At 46.8% G+C, this 14519-nt stretch overlaps 1 protein-coding gene across 1 annotated transcript in view; it reads left to right on the top strand.

Moving 5' to 3' along the window:
- Window positions 1-14519, top strand: part of ELOVL2 (ELOVL fatty acid elongase 2) — a 765518-nt gene that overhangs the window by 565389 nt on the left and 185610 nt on the right. Inside the window, exon 5 of the mRNA XM_069620714.1 lies at window positions 6351-6522. Coding sequence (XP_069476815.1) covers window positions 6351-6522 — 172 coding nt within the window. The remainder of the gene's footprint in view (window positions 1-6350; window positions 6523-14519) is intronic.

Genomic DNA, 14519 nt, shown 5'->3' with positions numbered 1-14519 from the left:
AGCCATTCAATAATTGTACAGATGCTGTAACGCAAGTAGACTAAGTCATCACAGAAGCTGGCTATATGTAGTGAATAGACTGCATGCGAAGCCGCCATTGTATAGAAACGGGACATTGATGTCATGAATTTAGTAAGCTCAGACCCATGGAGAAGAAAGGCTGAGAGCTGTGTCACAGCAAGAATAAGCTGAGATTGTGGAAATGAATGGCGAGGCTGTCTGGCCCAGTGTAAAAACTGAAGCAGCCAAGAGCGGTTATCTATTCTTGAAGGCTTCGAATGTGAGAAACTGAATCGTCCCTTGTTAAGGTGCGAAGAAAGAACACCAAGCGTGTCAAGGTTTATTCATTTAAGACATTTAAATGCTGCAAAATGGACCAAATCGTGGTCTCCTGTCACGTGAGCCAAGGATGGAAATAGAGTTGAGCTTGGAGTCCTAGAACAACAATAGTGCATGCTCCCACTCCCTTATATTCCCAGAGACAAGAATACTTTGCAAGGCCAAGTTCAAAGGCAATCTTCATGGCAGAAGGCATTGGTGATGAGAGATGTTGGGCTAATTGGGTGGGGAGGTAAAGTCAAGTCCACCTCCTGGCACCTGGGTCTGAGCTTACGTGCTACTAAGTGAACTGAATGTTCCAGACATGGCATGAGCGTGCCAACCAATTATAGAGGGGAATATAATGGAGGGCCTTATAGTTTGAAGACCAATGATATACCGTGTACTTAATAGTGTTGAGGATTTCATGTTTTGGATGTAGGCATAAGTTGTCCACCTGACAGTAGACAGCCAATCACAGAAAGTATACTTAGATGTTACCCTTGAATGTATCACAATCCCTCGTAGGTTTCTCTCATTTGCCATGTATTATGTCACATCTGACGTATTTTTTGTACAAAAAGATGTTTTTATGAGAAATTCACTGAGATCACAAGCGAACGTCCGTTGATGTCCGTTGGTAACTCCCTGTTTTAGATAATTGTTATTAAACAGACACTTTGCCATCTTCCTTAGTTGGTTTGATTATTTTGTGTTGGCGTTATTCTGCATCCCTATCCATTGCATGCACAATATCCAAAGGGCCATATGCTCACAGATTTACATTTCTTTTTTCTTGACTTCAAAATAATGTTTCAACCAAAAATTTCACAAAGGTCCCCCTCTGTTGGGCTCAGACCTTTCACCACACAGTTCTCATTGGTACCCCTCTGCCAGGCTCAGACCTCTTATGATAAATTGCAACACAAACTTGCCAAGAGGCTCCCTTCCCCAAGCTTATTTCACTTCGGGTCCCCCTCTCTCGGGCTCGGACCACTTTCAGGTGTCAAAGACTTTCATATGTGCGTGGTTTACTTTTTCAGACCACTGCAGGGCCACTTCAACTCACAGTTTATAGTTCCAATTTCACTCTCCCCTTCTCTGAGAGTTAACCCTCATTATTTCACTTTTGCTGTTATTTCGCTTTATTGCTTCTGACAATTTACTTTTAACTGAGACTTTCGAGCGGCTACTTCCTATCGCTGGACCACTCTGTTACTTAGTATCACTGATTTTTAGCTGTCTTTTACTTCAAAGCTCATTCACAGGTCTGCCTTTCCTCGCATCTCACTCACACATGTGCAGCCTTCATCTGTGATAAAATGTTGCTAGTTCAAACCTAAATACAAACCGATCTTTCAGGTCGCTGGCCAACTCACTGGCTGTGTGCGTCTTTTTCTTGGCTTTGCGATATCCAATTCACGAGTCAAGGTTAGTACTACAGACTTGCCCTCACTTCCCCAACTCTGGCCCAGTACGATGTGTGAAAGTTAATGTTGTTACTCTCGGTCACCGTCTTCCTTAGCCCAGTGTTTGTGTAAAAAGGGGGAGGGGTTGGGGCCTCGAAGCATCATAAAACATAGGATGGGTTGGATAAATAAATAAGGGGGAATACCGCATCTCACCATCGGCTATCGCACCCCCACTCCCCAAAGACCCCTCACCCAGGTGATTCTCCCGCACATGTCCACCCTCAGGAACTGGATCCAAAAGCGATGGCCGTGTCCTGGCCACCTGGACGAAAAGTTCTCAAGGACTGGCGGGTGAGACGCCCTTGGGTTTCTCACAGTCCTCACTCCTTACACTCCGAATTAAGCTCTCTCCATCCACCCTGTGCTGTCCCCAGCTTTCACTAGTTCACCCCCTGGCCCTCCCACCCTGGAACACCCTACCCCATCAAATTAAGCACATTCTAATTGTGGCTGGCTTTATAATTGTTAAGATGGTTTTCTAAACTCTGACCTGGTGGGCAGAAGTTTAAGAGGCCACCCTCGATTTAGTGAAACAGGGGAACCTTCTTGACAAGCCAGACCAATCTAGGTGTCTTGGCAGGCGGTCAAGACTAAGGGCCTCATTACGAGGAGGGCGGTAAGGGGTTAACCGCGCTGGTAAAGGTGCCAGAGCTGTTAACCCCTTACCGCCCTATTACGAGGTCTCCTCGCAGGACCCGGTAAGGATTCCTGGTAAAACCGCGAGGAGACCAGGATGCAAACAACGGGCCCGTTATTAACGGGCCCGTTGTTTGCATCTTCCCCATTCCCATTGAGCCCTATGGGGGCTGGAATGAGAATGGGGATGTGCCGGGTCTGGGTTCCCTGAATGGGGAAATACCGGGCCCTCCAAGGTCGGAATGGCCTGGTATTTCCCCATTCAGGGAATCCGGACCCGATATCCGGAAAGGGGGTAGCCATGCTGCAAAAAGTGGCATGGTTACCTCCTTCCTTGTAATGAGGCCCTAAGTCTCAGGAGGGGTGAGAGTGATTGGAAGCCCACAATGAGCACACACACCAACAAACCACAAATTACTCTTAGACAGGGGTATACTAATGCGACATAGGGGTAAAACACAGCCACAACCTGTTGAAAGAAGGGTTGGTTAACAAACACGGGGAGCATAAGAAAACTCTTCTGAGTTGTTTCCTAACTTTTGAGTCCAACCCTAAGAATTGGGGAGCGTTATGCTCAACAGTACAGTTGTGCGTAACAACACACGATCGCGTAGGCAGAACAAAAAGCGGATCTTCTTGGGAGAGCTCTAGCAAGTCAGGAAGGGGCTTCAGGCGATGAAGAATTGGTTCCCACTATTAGAGTAGCGTCTGCCCTTGGCAGCAGAGCAGTTTTCAAAAGTTGAGAATAGCTAGGGAGCGCATGCTAACCCAGCAAAAAGTGAATACCTTTTTAGGGGTATTCGTGCTTAAGAGATTGGTTGTGCCGGGGGCCACTGGTAAGTGATGGAAGTATTCAGCGACCCCCGGCAAAGTCTGCACCAAACCTTGCAAGTTTAGTCGAGGTCTCTAGTAGGTTTGAGTCCTGCAGTTTTGTGGCGCTACAGCTCTCAGCGGCTGTGGGATAGAACGATCGTCTGTGATGGGACAGTTGCCCTTTCTCAGCTTCCGAAGGAGATACAAATAAAATTCCAGTGCAACAGGCTTCAGGGCACAGGAGAGCAGGTCAGCAAGACACCTACAGTGACTGTCACCAACAAGTAGTGACGCGGGAATCACAGATGTGTGCAGTGTTACACACTCTCCTAAATTGGGACCTAGAGGAGCTAGGCCTGTGAAATTTGGCAGAAGATGGCATGGGACGGCAAGCAAATGAGGTCCCAAGTATTGGGCTTCAACCCAAGACAGCAGCGATTCTGGGGGATACCCTGAGGTAGAGCTGGACAGTTCACTGGATGGCCCAGGAACACTTCCGAAGGGGCTCGTTTGGCAGGTAAGCAGGGTCGCTGAGAGTAGTTGTTCCCACTACTCCAAAGGGGCGAAGCACAGAAGCAGGTCTTGTTGATCGATGAAGAATACAGGAATCTGACAGGACAGCAGAGGGTGAAGGGTGACAAAACCTTCAGTTTCTTCATACAGGATACTTTGCTCCTTCTGTAGTTTGGGGAGAACTCAGGTGATCGACCTGGAATGGATGAAGAGCCCCCTCTCTTATCCAAGATTAGCTTCAAGCCAAAATCGAGGACTTCCAATTGAAGATCTGCTCTCATGCAGGCTTCCCAGTCGAGGACCAATCACGGTCCACAGTGGTCCCGGTCTTCAAGCGCTCCAGATATCCTGGCACCAGTAGTATGGATTGGGATCAGACAGTCCCAACCCGCTTCCTGTGCACACACGGGAATCCAGCTTCACGGGAAGCTAGATGCCCAAATAAGGAAAACCCGGGTTACTCGTCCTGGGTGAAGGCAAGGGACAAAATGGCCATGGGACAAAACAAAAGACTTTGTGGCTCTGCCATTTTCGGACCTGGCCACAGTCTTGAACCAAACGCGGAAAACGTGATGTGATTCACTAAAAAGAAGTACAACACTTATAAAAACTAACTGCTGCCACCAGTTCATCCCAGGCACACTCGTACAATCACCAAAACATCTATTGAGGGTGTCTACGGCCATAAAAAAAAAGGACCCCAGTGCATGGTACTGGAAGGTACATTGTGCACTTTTAAAAAGTTACCAAGAAATGACAACATAGTCGAAAACTAAGGGAAACATAGTTTCCCAGTACTGACAGGCTGAAGGACGTATACGTTTCTACGTAACAAGTGACCAAAAGCCCAGGGGAGCGCAGCTGAAGGCTGTGCTCCACTGGCAAAAGGCAGGATAGGAAAGCCAAACAAAAGCAAAAAGTTTTGGGGCTCCACAAATGGAGGGAAGATTACGCATTGATGAAATCTTTCCTAACAATAATCACCCTTAAAACATCACATTGTCTCCCAGGAGGGAGCCCCCAAGCCTTGCATATTTGATAAGACACCCCCATACCATAGGTTATAAGGATATTGCAAGTCACCAAGGAATTTCGTGACCAAATAGAGGACGAGGCTGAGTTCCTTTATAAGGACACGGAATTCCAAGGTGACTTGCAGTATCCTTTTATTCCTTAAAATCCATGTACGCACACTGCCTTGAATGCCTCGTCTCTTGCTTAATAGAATGTAAGAGATCTTCCATTTGCTGATCCATAGAACCAATATAGAATCGGTCTTGAGTAAAAAGAAAGCAGATCTGCAGCTCCTAATGTGTTGCAGAAAAATAGATCTAGCAGTTTAATAAAAATGTTTTGGAAAACACGTTCATTCTGTAAGTAATAACGTGCAGATTCTTGATCACATGAGTTACACTCCAGCAGTTCACAAATTAAACTTTCTACCACAAACAGTTCCTTGTCAATTACGGACTTCAATGTGTCACAGGAAACCACTAACAAGCAAGGCATTTGACAAGCTTGTTGCTGTTGTAAGTGCTGCAGTAACAGCTGAAATGATTGCGGCTGGCTCAAGCGGGAGGCATTATGATGTCATAATAACTAATTACAGAGAGGTTGTGATGTCATTTCCTTGTAACAGGTCAGTTGTGATGTCACAACTAGCCTGTAATGAGAGTATTATTGCCAAACTTGTATGCAAGTATTGCAGGATGACATGTACTATACTGCTATTATCACCTCCCTTAATTGAATAATCGAATGATGGTTTACCTAAATATGAGGATGTAAATACTGAAGATGTACTTAAAGTCTGTCATGTGAAGTCTGTCCCTATTTACTGTTGTAGCTCCTACCCCATCGTCACCTGGTTTACGTGTATAGACGTATTGTGACATTGTAGAAGTTTGCAAAATACCCACCAGTTGGACTTCTCTTGCCATCAACATGCTCTTTGTACAGTGTATTTCTTTTTGGCTGAATATTTTTCATACTCAATAAAGAATCCCAGCTGTATAAAATACATGTGTGCATTGTCATTTCTGTTCATCGTATGTATCTTTAAACTTGCATTATACTAGTCCCGCAGGGTGCGCGTCTTGGAAGCAAGACTACACGAAGCAACAACAGGTTCGATCCCCGGGTCCGCGCTTAGTAAAACCTCTGGGTGTTTAAGCGCGTTATAAATACGTAACTAAGACAAAAAAAAACACAATGACGCAACTAAGAAAAACAAACAATTCCTGTAACAGCGCCTCGATGCCTGCGGGCTGTGTGAGCGCTTTATAAATGTAAAATTTAAAAAAAAAATAGTAAAATACGTCGATGCGGTCCTCTATGCAAGGTCTGCTTCAGTTGCGAGGGTCGACAGATATTTTGATTACAGCTTCCCTTCAGCACTAGTCAGTGCAGGCAATGATGAGGTGTTGTGGGAGTCGTAGTCCAAACCAGCTGGAAAGACACAGGTTACCCACTTATAAATAGAAGGGTGTGGGAAAGAGCTTGGCAGTGAGGCACGTTCTGGGCGCACATGTATAATTCCAGTCCTGGCATTGTCACCAAGAGAGAAACACTAATAATGACTAATTGTATTTCTTGCAGGTGGCAAAGGTGCTATGGTGGTACTACTTTTCCAAAGTCATTGAATTCATGGACACACTTTTTTTCGTTTTCCGGAAGAAAAACAGCCAAATCACATTCCTTCACGTCTATCACCATGCCACAATGTTTAACATCTGGTGGTGTGTTATGAACTGGATACCTTGTGGTCAAAGTGAGTATTGCATAATTTATGTTAAAAAAACGATGGCCCTGTATTCCAAATGTTTAGACTTTTTTTTGCATACATAGTTTTATTTATTTTGAATTAAGCCATCATTTTACCGTGGTACTTCGGCACTGAAAGCTAATTTCATTCTTATCGTCTTTCCTTTTTTGCACATTTTCAGTCTTGCTGATGCCAGGCCTTTCTTACTAATATATTTGTGTACATGGGAAATATTCATGCATCCAAATGATAAGGGTATGTAACCATAATCATCTGGTATTGTCATGTTAATTGAATGTACACGTTGCCGCGAGTTCCACATCCTACAAGGACTCTTTGCATGGTCTTAGTCGAATAACACAGAGGCGCTTATGTTGCTCATTGTGTGTCATAGGTTAAAGGCGTAAAAGCCTTGTGCAAGGCTTTTACGCATTTTGTATATGTTACACAACATTTTCAATCATTTGTATTGCGGAGAGGAGGGGCAGCAGCTTTCTTTTCTACCTCCTCCCTTTCTCTCTGATCATACAAATGCTGGGGATTCCTATGGAGCGCGCCAGCTTTATGTGCCAGCATAAAGCCGACGGACTCCATAGGTATGCATTGTGCTTGCATGGCAGGCTGTGTGTACAATTAAACGCTGCCTAACATGCACGTTTAATTGTAAACACTGCCTGCCATGTGATCATGGCCGGAAGCATTTACGAAAGAGGGGGACGTGACCAAGGTCCATGCTGTGAGTATGTGTTGGCTGTATGCTCCTGCCTTAAACATTCACTTATACGGTGGTATACGGTTGGAAACTTGGTGTGCACCGACAAATAACTGCCGGGGAGCAAGAGCGTTGTCTTCAAAACCTCTTTCGGCATAAACGGGACACCCGAGAGGCCACACGGAGATCCGGAGTGCAGGGGCGTGAGCAAACAAGATGTAAATGTATCCGCCGCCCGTTGCGGGCTGAAAAATTGGGAGCTGGGGGCTGCCAGAGAAGGTGAGTGGAGCAGTCATTCCCGGTGGTGAGAAAGAGCTGGCCGCGACCTGCGTGGAGACTCACACGAGCACTCGATCAGCACCGCAGGGGGGCGGGTGATCCGTGCAGCCAGCGAGGAGGACGAGGGAGGCGACCCTGAGAAGCTACGGCTGCTGGCCCTGGTATGAAGGGGCGAGACCTGTGCAGGCAGCGCCCACTGCTGCTATTCTGTGGGTGAGGGCCCCCCTCCCTGAATAACAAGAGGATGCCTGGTCTTCCTGGTAGATCCTTTTTGACTGGACAAAAGGGTCGGGAAAGGCCTGTGAATTAAACGGGGCTCCTGAAATTCGAAGACATTTTTATTACACCGGCTACGTAACTGTGGAAGTGGGTGTGATTGTATAGGCAGGTTTTCCGCACTGCCAAAAGGGGTGTACTTGGGAGCACCTGACATCCCACACAGTCGGCTCGAAATAGCAGTGCCCTTGGATGTACGGAGAGCCTACGGACACTGCATAGTCACGTCCCCGGAAGCTTGGGGCGTATTCCCCAGGACCCACACCACTGGTAAGAGGCGAAATTGCAGTGGAATTGCAGTGGAGTAGCTGGAGAAATAGGGTGGGGAGTGGGCTGACCACAGAAAGCAGATATCCCAGTGCTGGGTGGCATTCTGGGAGCCCATAAAATGCCACCCACCAAACAAAAAGGCAGTAATAAGCCTAACGTTGTGGTCTCTTTCGCTGCCCAGTGCAGTTGCTCTGACTCCATGGAAAGCAAGAGAGGTGAATCACCTCGGCCCCAGTCACAGTTGCCTCAGTCGGATCCTAACAGAATGCCAAAATATTGGAAGACATTGCTGCCCTGCGGTCCCCCATGGAATGCAAGATAGATGAAGTTAAGGTGGACGGCCACCTTTTGAGACAAGACGTAAGATTGCTTGCGGAGAGGGCCACTACGACAGAGTCGCTTCTACAAGAAACCGCATCTTCCTCTGCAGAATTAATGCTAAGAATGAAAGCTCTGGAAACTAAAAACGCTATATTGGAAAATACAGAGGGGCGATCATGCCAAAACAATGTTGGAGCGCTCGGAATACCGGAGGAGAGTGGGGGAAATGCCCCCACAACATACCTCGAAAACCTAATACTGCAGGAAGTGGGCCCTGGAAAGCTGTCTCAGGGATTCATGATTGAAAGGGCCCATCGATCGCTACAAAAAAGACCCACTCTGGGTTTCACCTCAAGACCGATTATAGCAAGAGTCCTTCATATCAGGGACCGAGAAGTAATACTGCAGCACTCTAGGGAAGGTGGTGCACTGCAGAGGGGGAACATTAAGATCGCAATATACTCGTAATATACCCCTTTGGTTCAAAGGAAACGCAACACTTTTGTCCCCACGAAAGAACGTCTCCGCTGACTGGGACTGAAATACATACTTATTTACCCGGCAAGGCTGAAATTGATATGCAATAGAAAGACACACATGTTTGAGACACCTGAAGCTGTTAACATGTGGATGGACAATAATGCAACGCAAGACAAGCGCAAGGGGACCCTGGAGGAAGGCAACGGATAGAAGTGTAATATCGACAGCACTTTGAATAATATGGTTACACATCGCGCACACCTACTGGTAGAATAATCTGCCTGAGACAGCTGTTTTATGGCAGGGACACGTTGCCGCTGCCCAGGACGAGGACTAACTGGCACCCCCAAGCAGGAGATTTTCCACCAGTACCATTTCTTCGGTACAATTGCCTATGCCAAAGTGGCCTCACGGCTATGAGCGTATGGGTTCGCCTGTGCAGCTGGTAGCTGTTGGGCACTGTTACGGTCTCAGATTCAGAGACACACTGTTAAGCTTGCACCTTTTTTGGTTAATTAGGTTAGAAAGAGCCATGTCCTTTAGGCAACTGTGGGATGTGTGGGGGGTTGGGTGATTTTTTGTTTTCTTTTTGCCAGCGATGCACGAGGGGGGGAATGGAGATATCAAGCATGAATGGCATTGATTAAGATTGTGACATCGAATGTGAGGAACCTGGGGACACATATGCGTAGGAATCGAATGAAGTCCTTCCTGAGCAGGAAAAAGATGACAATTGCACTGCTGCAGGAGACACACCTTCTGCCGGAAAGCCAGGACTCACTGACGGCTAGATGGGGTGGCAGGGGCTATGGATCCACTTATTCCAGATTTGCCAGAGGGGAGCCGGTATGGCTAGATGCACAAGTCCCCTTCTGGCCTAGAAGCAGCACAATAAATAGTGAGGGAAGGTATGTGATAGTACATGGGCCGCCAGGAGGTGTGTATAATGAATACATACAGCTCCAGTCATTCAGCGCCTGCTTTTCTTGGATCATTGAGAACAATACTAGCACATTTAAGGGGGCCCTTTTCATCTGGGGTGGAGATTTCAATTGTGTGAGGGACCCGGCCCTCAACAGATCTGGCTCATTGCGTCTCATGTCGATATCAGCGGCATTGGCCCTGAACACAATGATGACTGAATTTGCATTGGCAGACGTCTGGAGGGAACAGAATGATGATGTGAGAGGGTATTCCTATTCGGCCCCACACAAACTTTACACTCGCATAGACTATATGCTGGTGGGTACTGAACATTTGTCTGATTTTACGGGCGCAGTGTATATGGGACGCACCATCTCTGACCACTGCCCACTAGTAGTGATTTGGACCCTCCGGCCCCTAATCCCAACATGGCGACTGTCTGCGGAATTGGTTCTAGATGAGGTGTTCAAGGATCAAATAGACAGATTCTTGAAGGTAAATCTTGGTAGCATGGACAGATGGAACACAATATGGGAAACCTTGAAGGTGATTATGAGAGGAGAGGCAATGTTGGGTGCTGGGGGGAACCGGAAAGCAGTAAGGGAGGAATTCGAGCAATCAGAGAACACAATCTGTCTTATAGAGGCGATTTCAGTTAAATCACTAAATCATGAAAGGGAGGTTTATTCCTTACATCATGAATGTGAGGAAACGGGGTATAGGCTCGGGCAGTTTAATCACACCGTTCACATAATGCGTGTGCATACAGAAGGAGATAAGCCGGGGAGAATGCTGTCATAGTTAAGCAAATCTGAACAGACCCAGAAACAAATAACACAGGTCAGAGAAGAATGTGAGTAACTCTGGAGGTCACACAATGAAATAAATAGTGCCTTTAGCATCTACTATGGGAACCTATATAGCCACAGGGCACTTGTGAACCGCGGGGACCTACAGGAGGCCCTTTCTTAGATCAGACTACGACGACTCACAGAGGAGCAGGCTGCTGCTCTGGATTTACTGCTGACAGTTCTGGAAATAGGTGAAATGATCAGATCTCTCCCCACTGAGGAAACGCCAGACTTGGATGGGTGCCCGTCTGAATTTGGTAAAACCTTTATAACCACTGTTACCTGTGTACTGCTGAAGACATATGAGGAGGCTTATGAGAAGGGCAGGCTTCCTGCTAGCAGGAGAAAAGCAATGGTAGTTCCCATACTTAAGACAGGGAAACCTGACGAGCTATGCAACTCACATCGCCCTTTGTCAATGCTGAACCAGGACTCCAAGATATTAACAGTACTGCTAACAAGTAGACTTAGTAAGGTGATCACTAAACTTATACACAGGGACTAGATAGGGTTTGTCCCTGGACGCAACACCACTATGAATCTGTGATAGCTCCAACATATTATAGATCAGACCAGCTCTATTGAACTCTCCTTGGCAGTGGTGTCATTGGACGCCACCAAAGCCTTTGAATGTGTCTACTGGGAGTGGATGTTGGCAGCAATGGAACAATTTGGTATTGCACAGGGTTTCATTAAGTGGGTGCAGGTGTTATACGCGCAACCAGTGGCCAGGGTGAAGACAGGAAATGGGTTTCCTAGGCCTGGGAAGTGCAGCAGGGCACCCAACAAGGGCGTCTGCTGTCACCCATGCTATATATCGTAGCGCTTGAGACCCCGGCTGTGTACTTAAGACAAGAACTATTGGAGTCGGGGTGGGGTGGGTGGGATGACCCACCTAATTTCTTTGTACGCAGACAATGTTCTTCTATATGTAAATGAGCCAGAGCATAGCCTGCCCATATTACTAGAAGTATTGGATAACTTCACCAAACTCACAGGTATATCCTTTAACAGATAGAAGTCGTGATTATTCTCACTGGCTGGATTTTGATATGTGAAATGATATGATGTGGGATTTGTAACGCGCCTGTACACAAGTGTTTCTAGGTGCGACGATTGAGAAGCTATGACCCTAGAGATTTACCGGAACTTGGGCTACAGTGGGAACGCAACACTTTCCGATACCTCTGGAAACATATAGCGCACACTCCAGAGAAAATGCATGCAATAAATATGGTGAGGACTTTGGAGGGGATAAAAGGATCCATGGGATTCTGGGGGAAACTGCCAGTCTCCTTAATGGGGAGGATTGCCTTTGTTTAGATGATCGCACTGCCTAGGTTGCTCTACCATTTTTCTAATGTGCATCATTATATAGCAGTGTTGTTTTTTTCACAGACTGGATTCGCTGCTCAGGGAATTCTTGTGGGGTAGTGGCAGGCAGAAAATAGCACTGAAGACGTTATGCATGCTGTATGGGGACATGCAGGTGCACGCTTCAAGGCATACTTCCTGGCTGCACAACTACAATATGTGACGTACTGGCTGTCCGATGAAGTCACAGCTGAGACAGACCTACTGCAGACGCTGATTAGACCGGTTTTATTGAAAGAAGCCCTCTGGATGAATGGACAGTTGATGAAAGGCAGGATGCTCATCATACAAGCGGGGAGGAAGGTCTGGAAGAGGGCTATGAGAATATTAAAGACACATAACTCATACTCCCCGCAAGACCCTATGGCACCAGATATCTGCAAGGGCGCTGAAGAGCGGACGGTGGCTAGGAAATGGGAGGAATTTGGTCTTAGTGTATGAGGGAACATGTACAACGGGGGAAATTATAGAGAATTTATGGAGTTTCTCCACACTTAGGGACTACCCAAAGGTCAGTTCTTGTGGTACCGCAGGCTGACAGCGATAGCAAAAAAGAAATGGCCGGTATGAGCCGGGATCCAGACTTGTGCCCACTGTTGCAATTGCTATATGATCTGTAAGACAGTTGGCGCCCTGTATCCAGGATATATAATTGCATGCTGGAACTGATGAGCGCACAAAAGGATGGTCTAAAAGAGAAATGGGAAAAAGATTTGGGTGGGGAAGTGAGTGTTAACTAATGGAATAATACATTGCTTTTTACAAAAAAGGTCTCCCGCAATGCACGATTCCATCTTTCATAAAAGAATGCATTGTATACAACATACATGACTCCATCCCGAAATTTCCGCATTCGACCCAACTAGGACCTCTGATTTCCCGTGGTGTGGTGAGGAGGAGGCGGATACCATATACATGTACAATCCTTTTGGCGCAAGATCAAAGCGGCATGCAGTAGGGCGGGAATAACACGTTTCAGGTGGGTGCGCTGTGGACGTACCCCAGACCCAAAAAATCCAGACATGCTATAAAATTCACTGAGATGTCATGCATACTGGACAATAGGGTACCTCAATGTATAGTATGGTAAAATGACTTTTGGAGATGGAGCACATCTGAAACCACAGCTTGGTGCAGAGCCCTGAAAGCAAATGTATTGGAACCCACAGAAAACATCACAGCATGGTGTTAGGGAGACTTCTCCAGAATGGCTAATTTCCCTTACCTACTGAGTCCCTCAGCAGCTTTGCTGGATTTCTAGGATTTATTTTTCACCTGGTAAGTGTGCAAGCCTTTTTTTCCACTCTTACATGTGTTTTGCTGTGTGTGGTTAACATTTTTTTCTGTTCGTAGACTGTGGAGCCTCACCTACTCCATAGACATCATCTTTTTACTGTGTGTTGCACAGCACCTTCAGTGCAGTGACACAGGGTTGTCTTTTTCAGACTTCCCAACTGAAACTCCATTTTCTGGGACTGACTACTGTCTCCAGAACAGGTAAAGTTGCCATTGACTTTATTAGTCTTTTTAAACTCACAGACCCAGTACAAACTATCTTACATAGAGTTCTGGAAAGGGTTAATATTTATCCCTTTTTGTCTGTTTCTCATGGAACATTGTTTACTCTGCGTGCCAAACCAGGTTTGATTCCTTTGTTCGCCAACCTTTGGTGGGCTTCTGCACAGAAGCTCTCCTTACGCGCCTGAATGTCTGAGGGGGACAGGATGTGAGGGAGGGGTTTGAGACTCCCTGCACAGGGTTTCCTTGCAGACCCATGTCGCACTCTGGTATGATTGGCTGTGGTGACTTTCCCGGCAGGACAGCCACCCTGATGTGTGATTGACATCCAGGCTGTGTGAATGGGGGAAAACTGCATAAAAAGCAGGTCTCTGGGACTGAGAAGGCAGAGTCGCCACTGGACCGAGAGCACCGAAGAGAAGCTGACAGAAGATGACCTCTAGCATGACTGAACTTCCTGGTGAAGCCCTGCGGCGGGTTCGAATCGCCAAACTTCGACGACAGGGAAGATCTGCAAGGAATCTTCTCCCCTTGAGCTGGTGGGAACAACCAGTTCACCAAACTGCAAGCCATGCCGCCCTCCTCTGGCCGAATTTGCTGTGGACAGCTATAGTGAACCGGTTAGCCAGGAGGAATGGACCCTGCTTGGGTTTTAAGGAGCGTACCTTTTATTTGTCGCTCTGCTCTGCTGCCGATTTCTTCCCTGTGCAGTGCAGGACCCTCCAGTCTTCCTCCTTCTTGTTAGCCTGACAGTCGCTTCAGGAACTGTGAGCCTGCAGGACCTGCCAGGAACGTCTGCCTCAGCTACAGCATTCTTCTGCTCTAAAGGTACTGTGCTAACCCGGTTGTTCGTTTCATCCAGCCGCGGTGAAAGTGTGTGAAATCTTTAGCCAATCCGAGAGCTTGTCCTTCCCTAGTCTTTAAAGTAACTTTTTGTCCGACCAACTTCGTTCTGAACTCTTAGCAAAGACTTAACCGCAAACTACCCTGAACTTTGT

Source organism: Ambystoma mexicanum, chromosome 5q, assembly GCF_040938575.1.
Source record: "Ambystoma mexicanum isolate Mex_15411 chromosome 5q, UKY_AmexF1_1, whole genome shotgun sequence".
NCBI lineage: Eukaryota > Metazoa > Chordata > Amphibia > Caudata > Ambystomatidae > Ambystoma > Ambystoma mexicanum.
The sequence above is the reverse complement of the archived record's forward strand: the minus strand, read 5'-3'. Positions and strand labels throughout refer to the sequence as shown.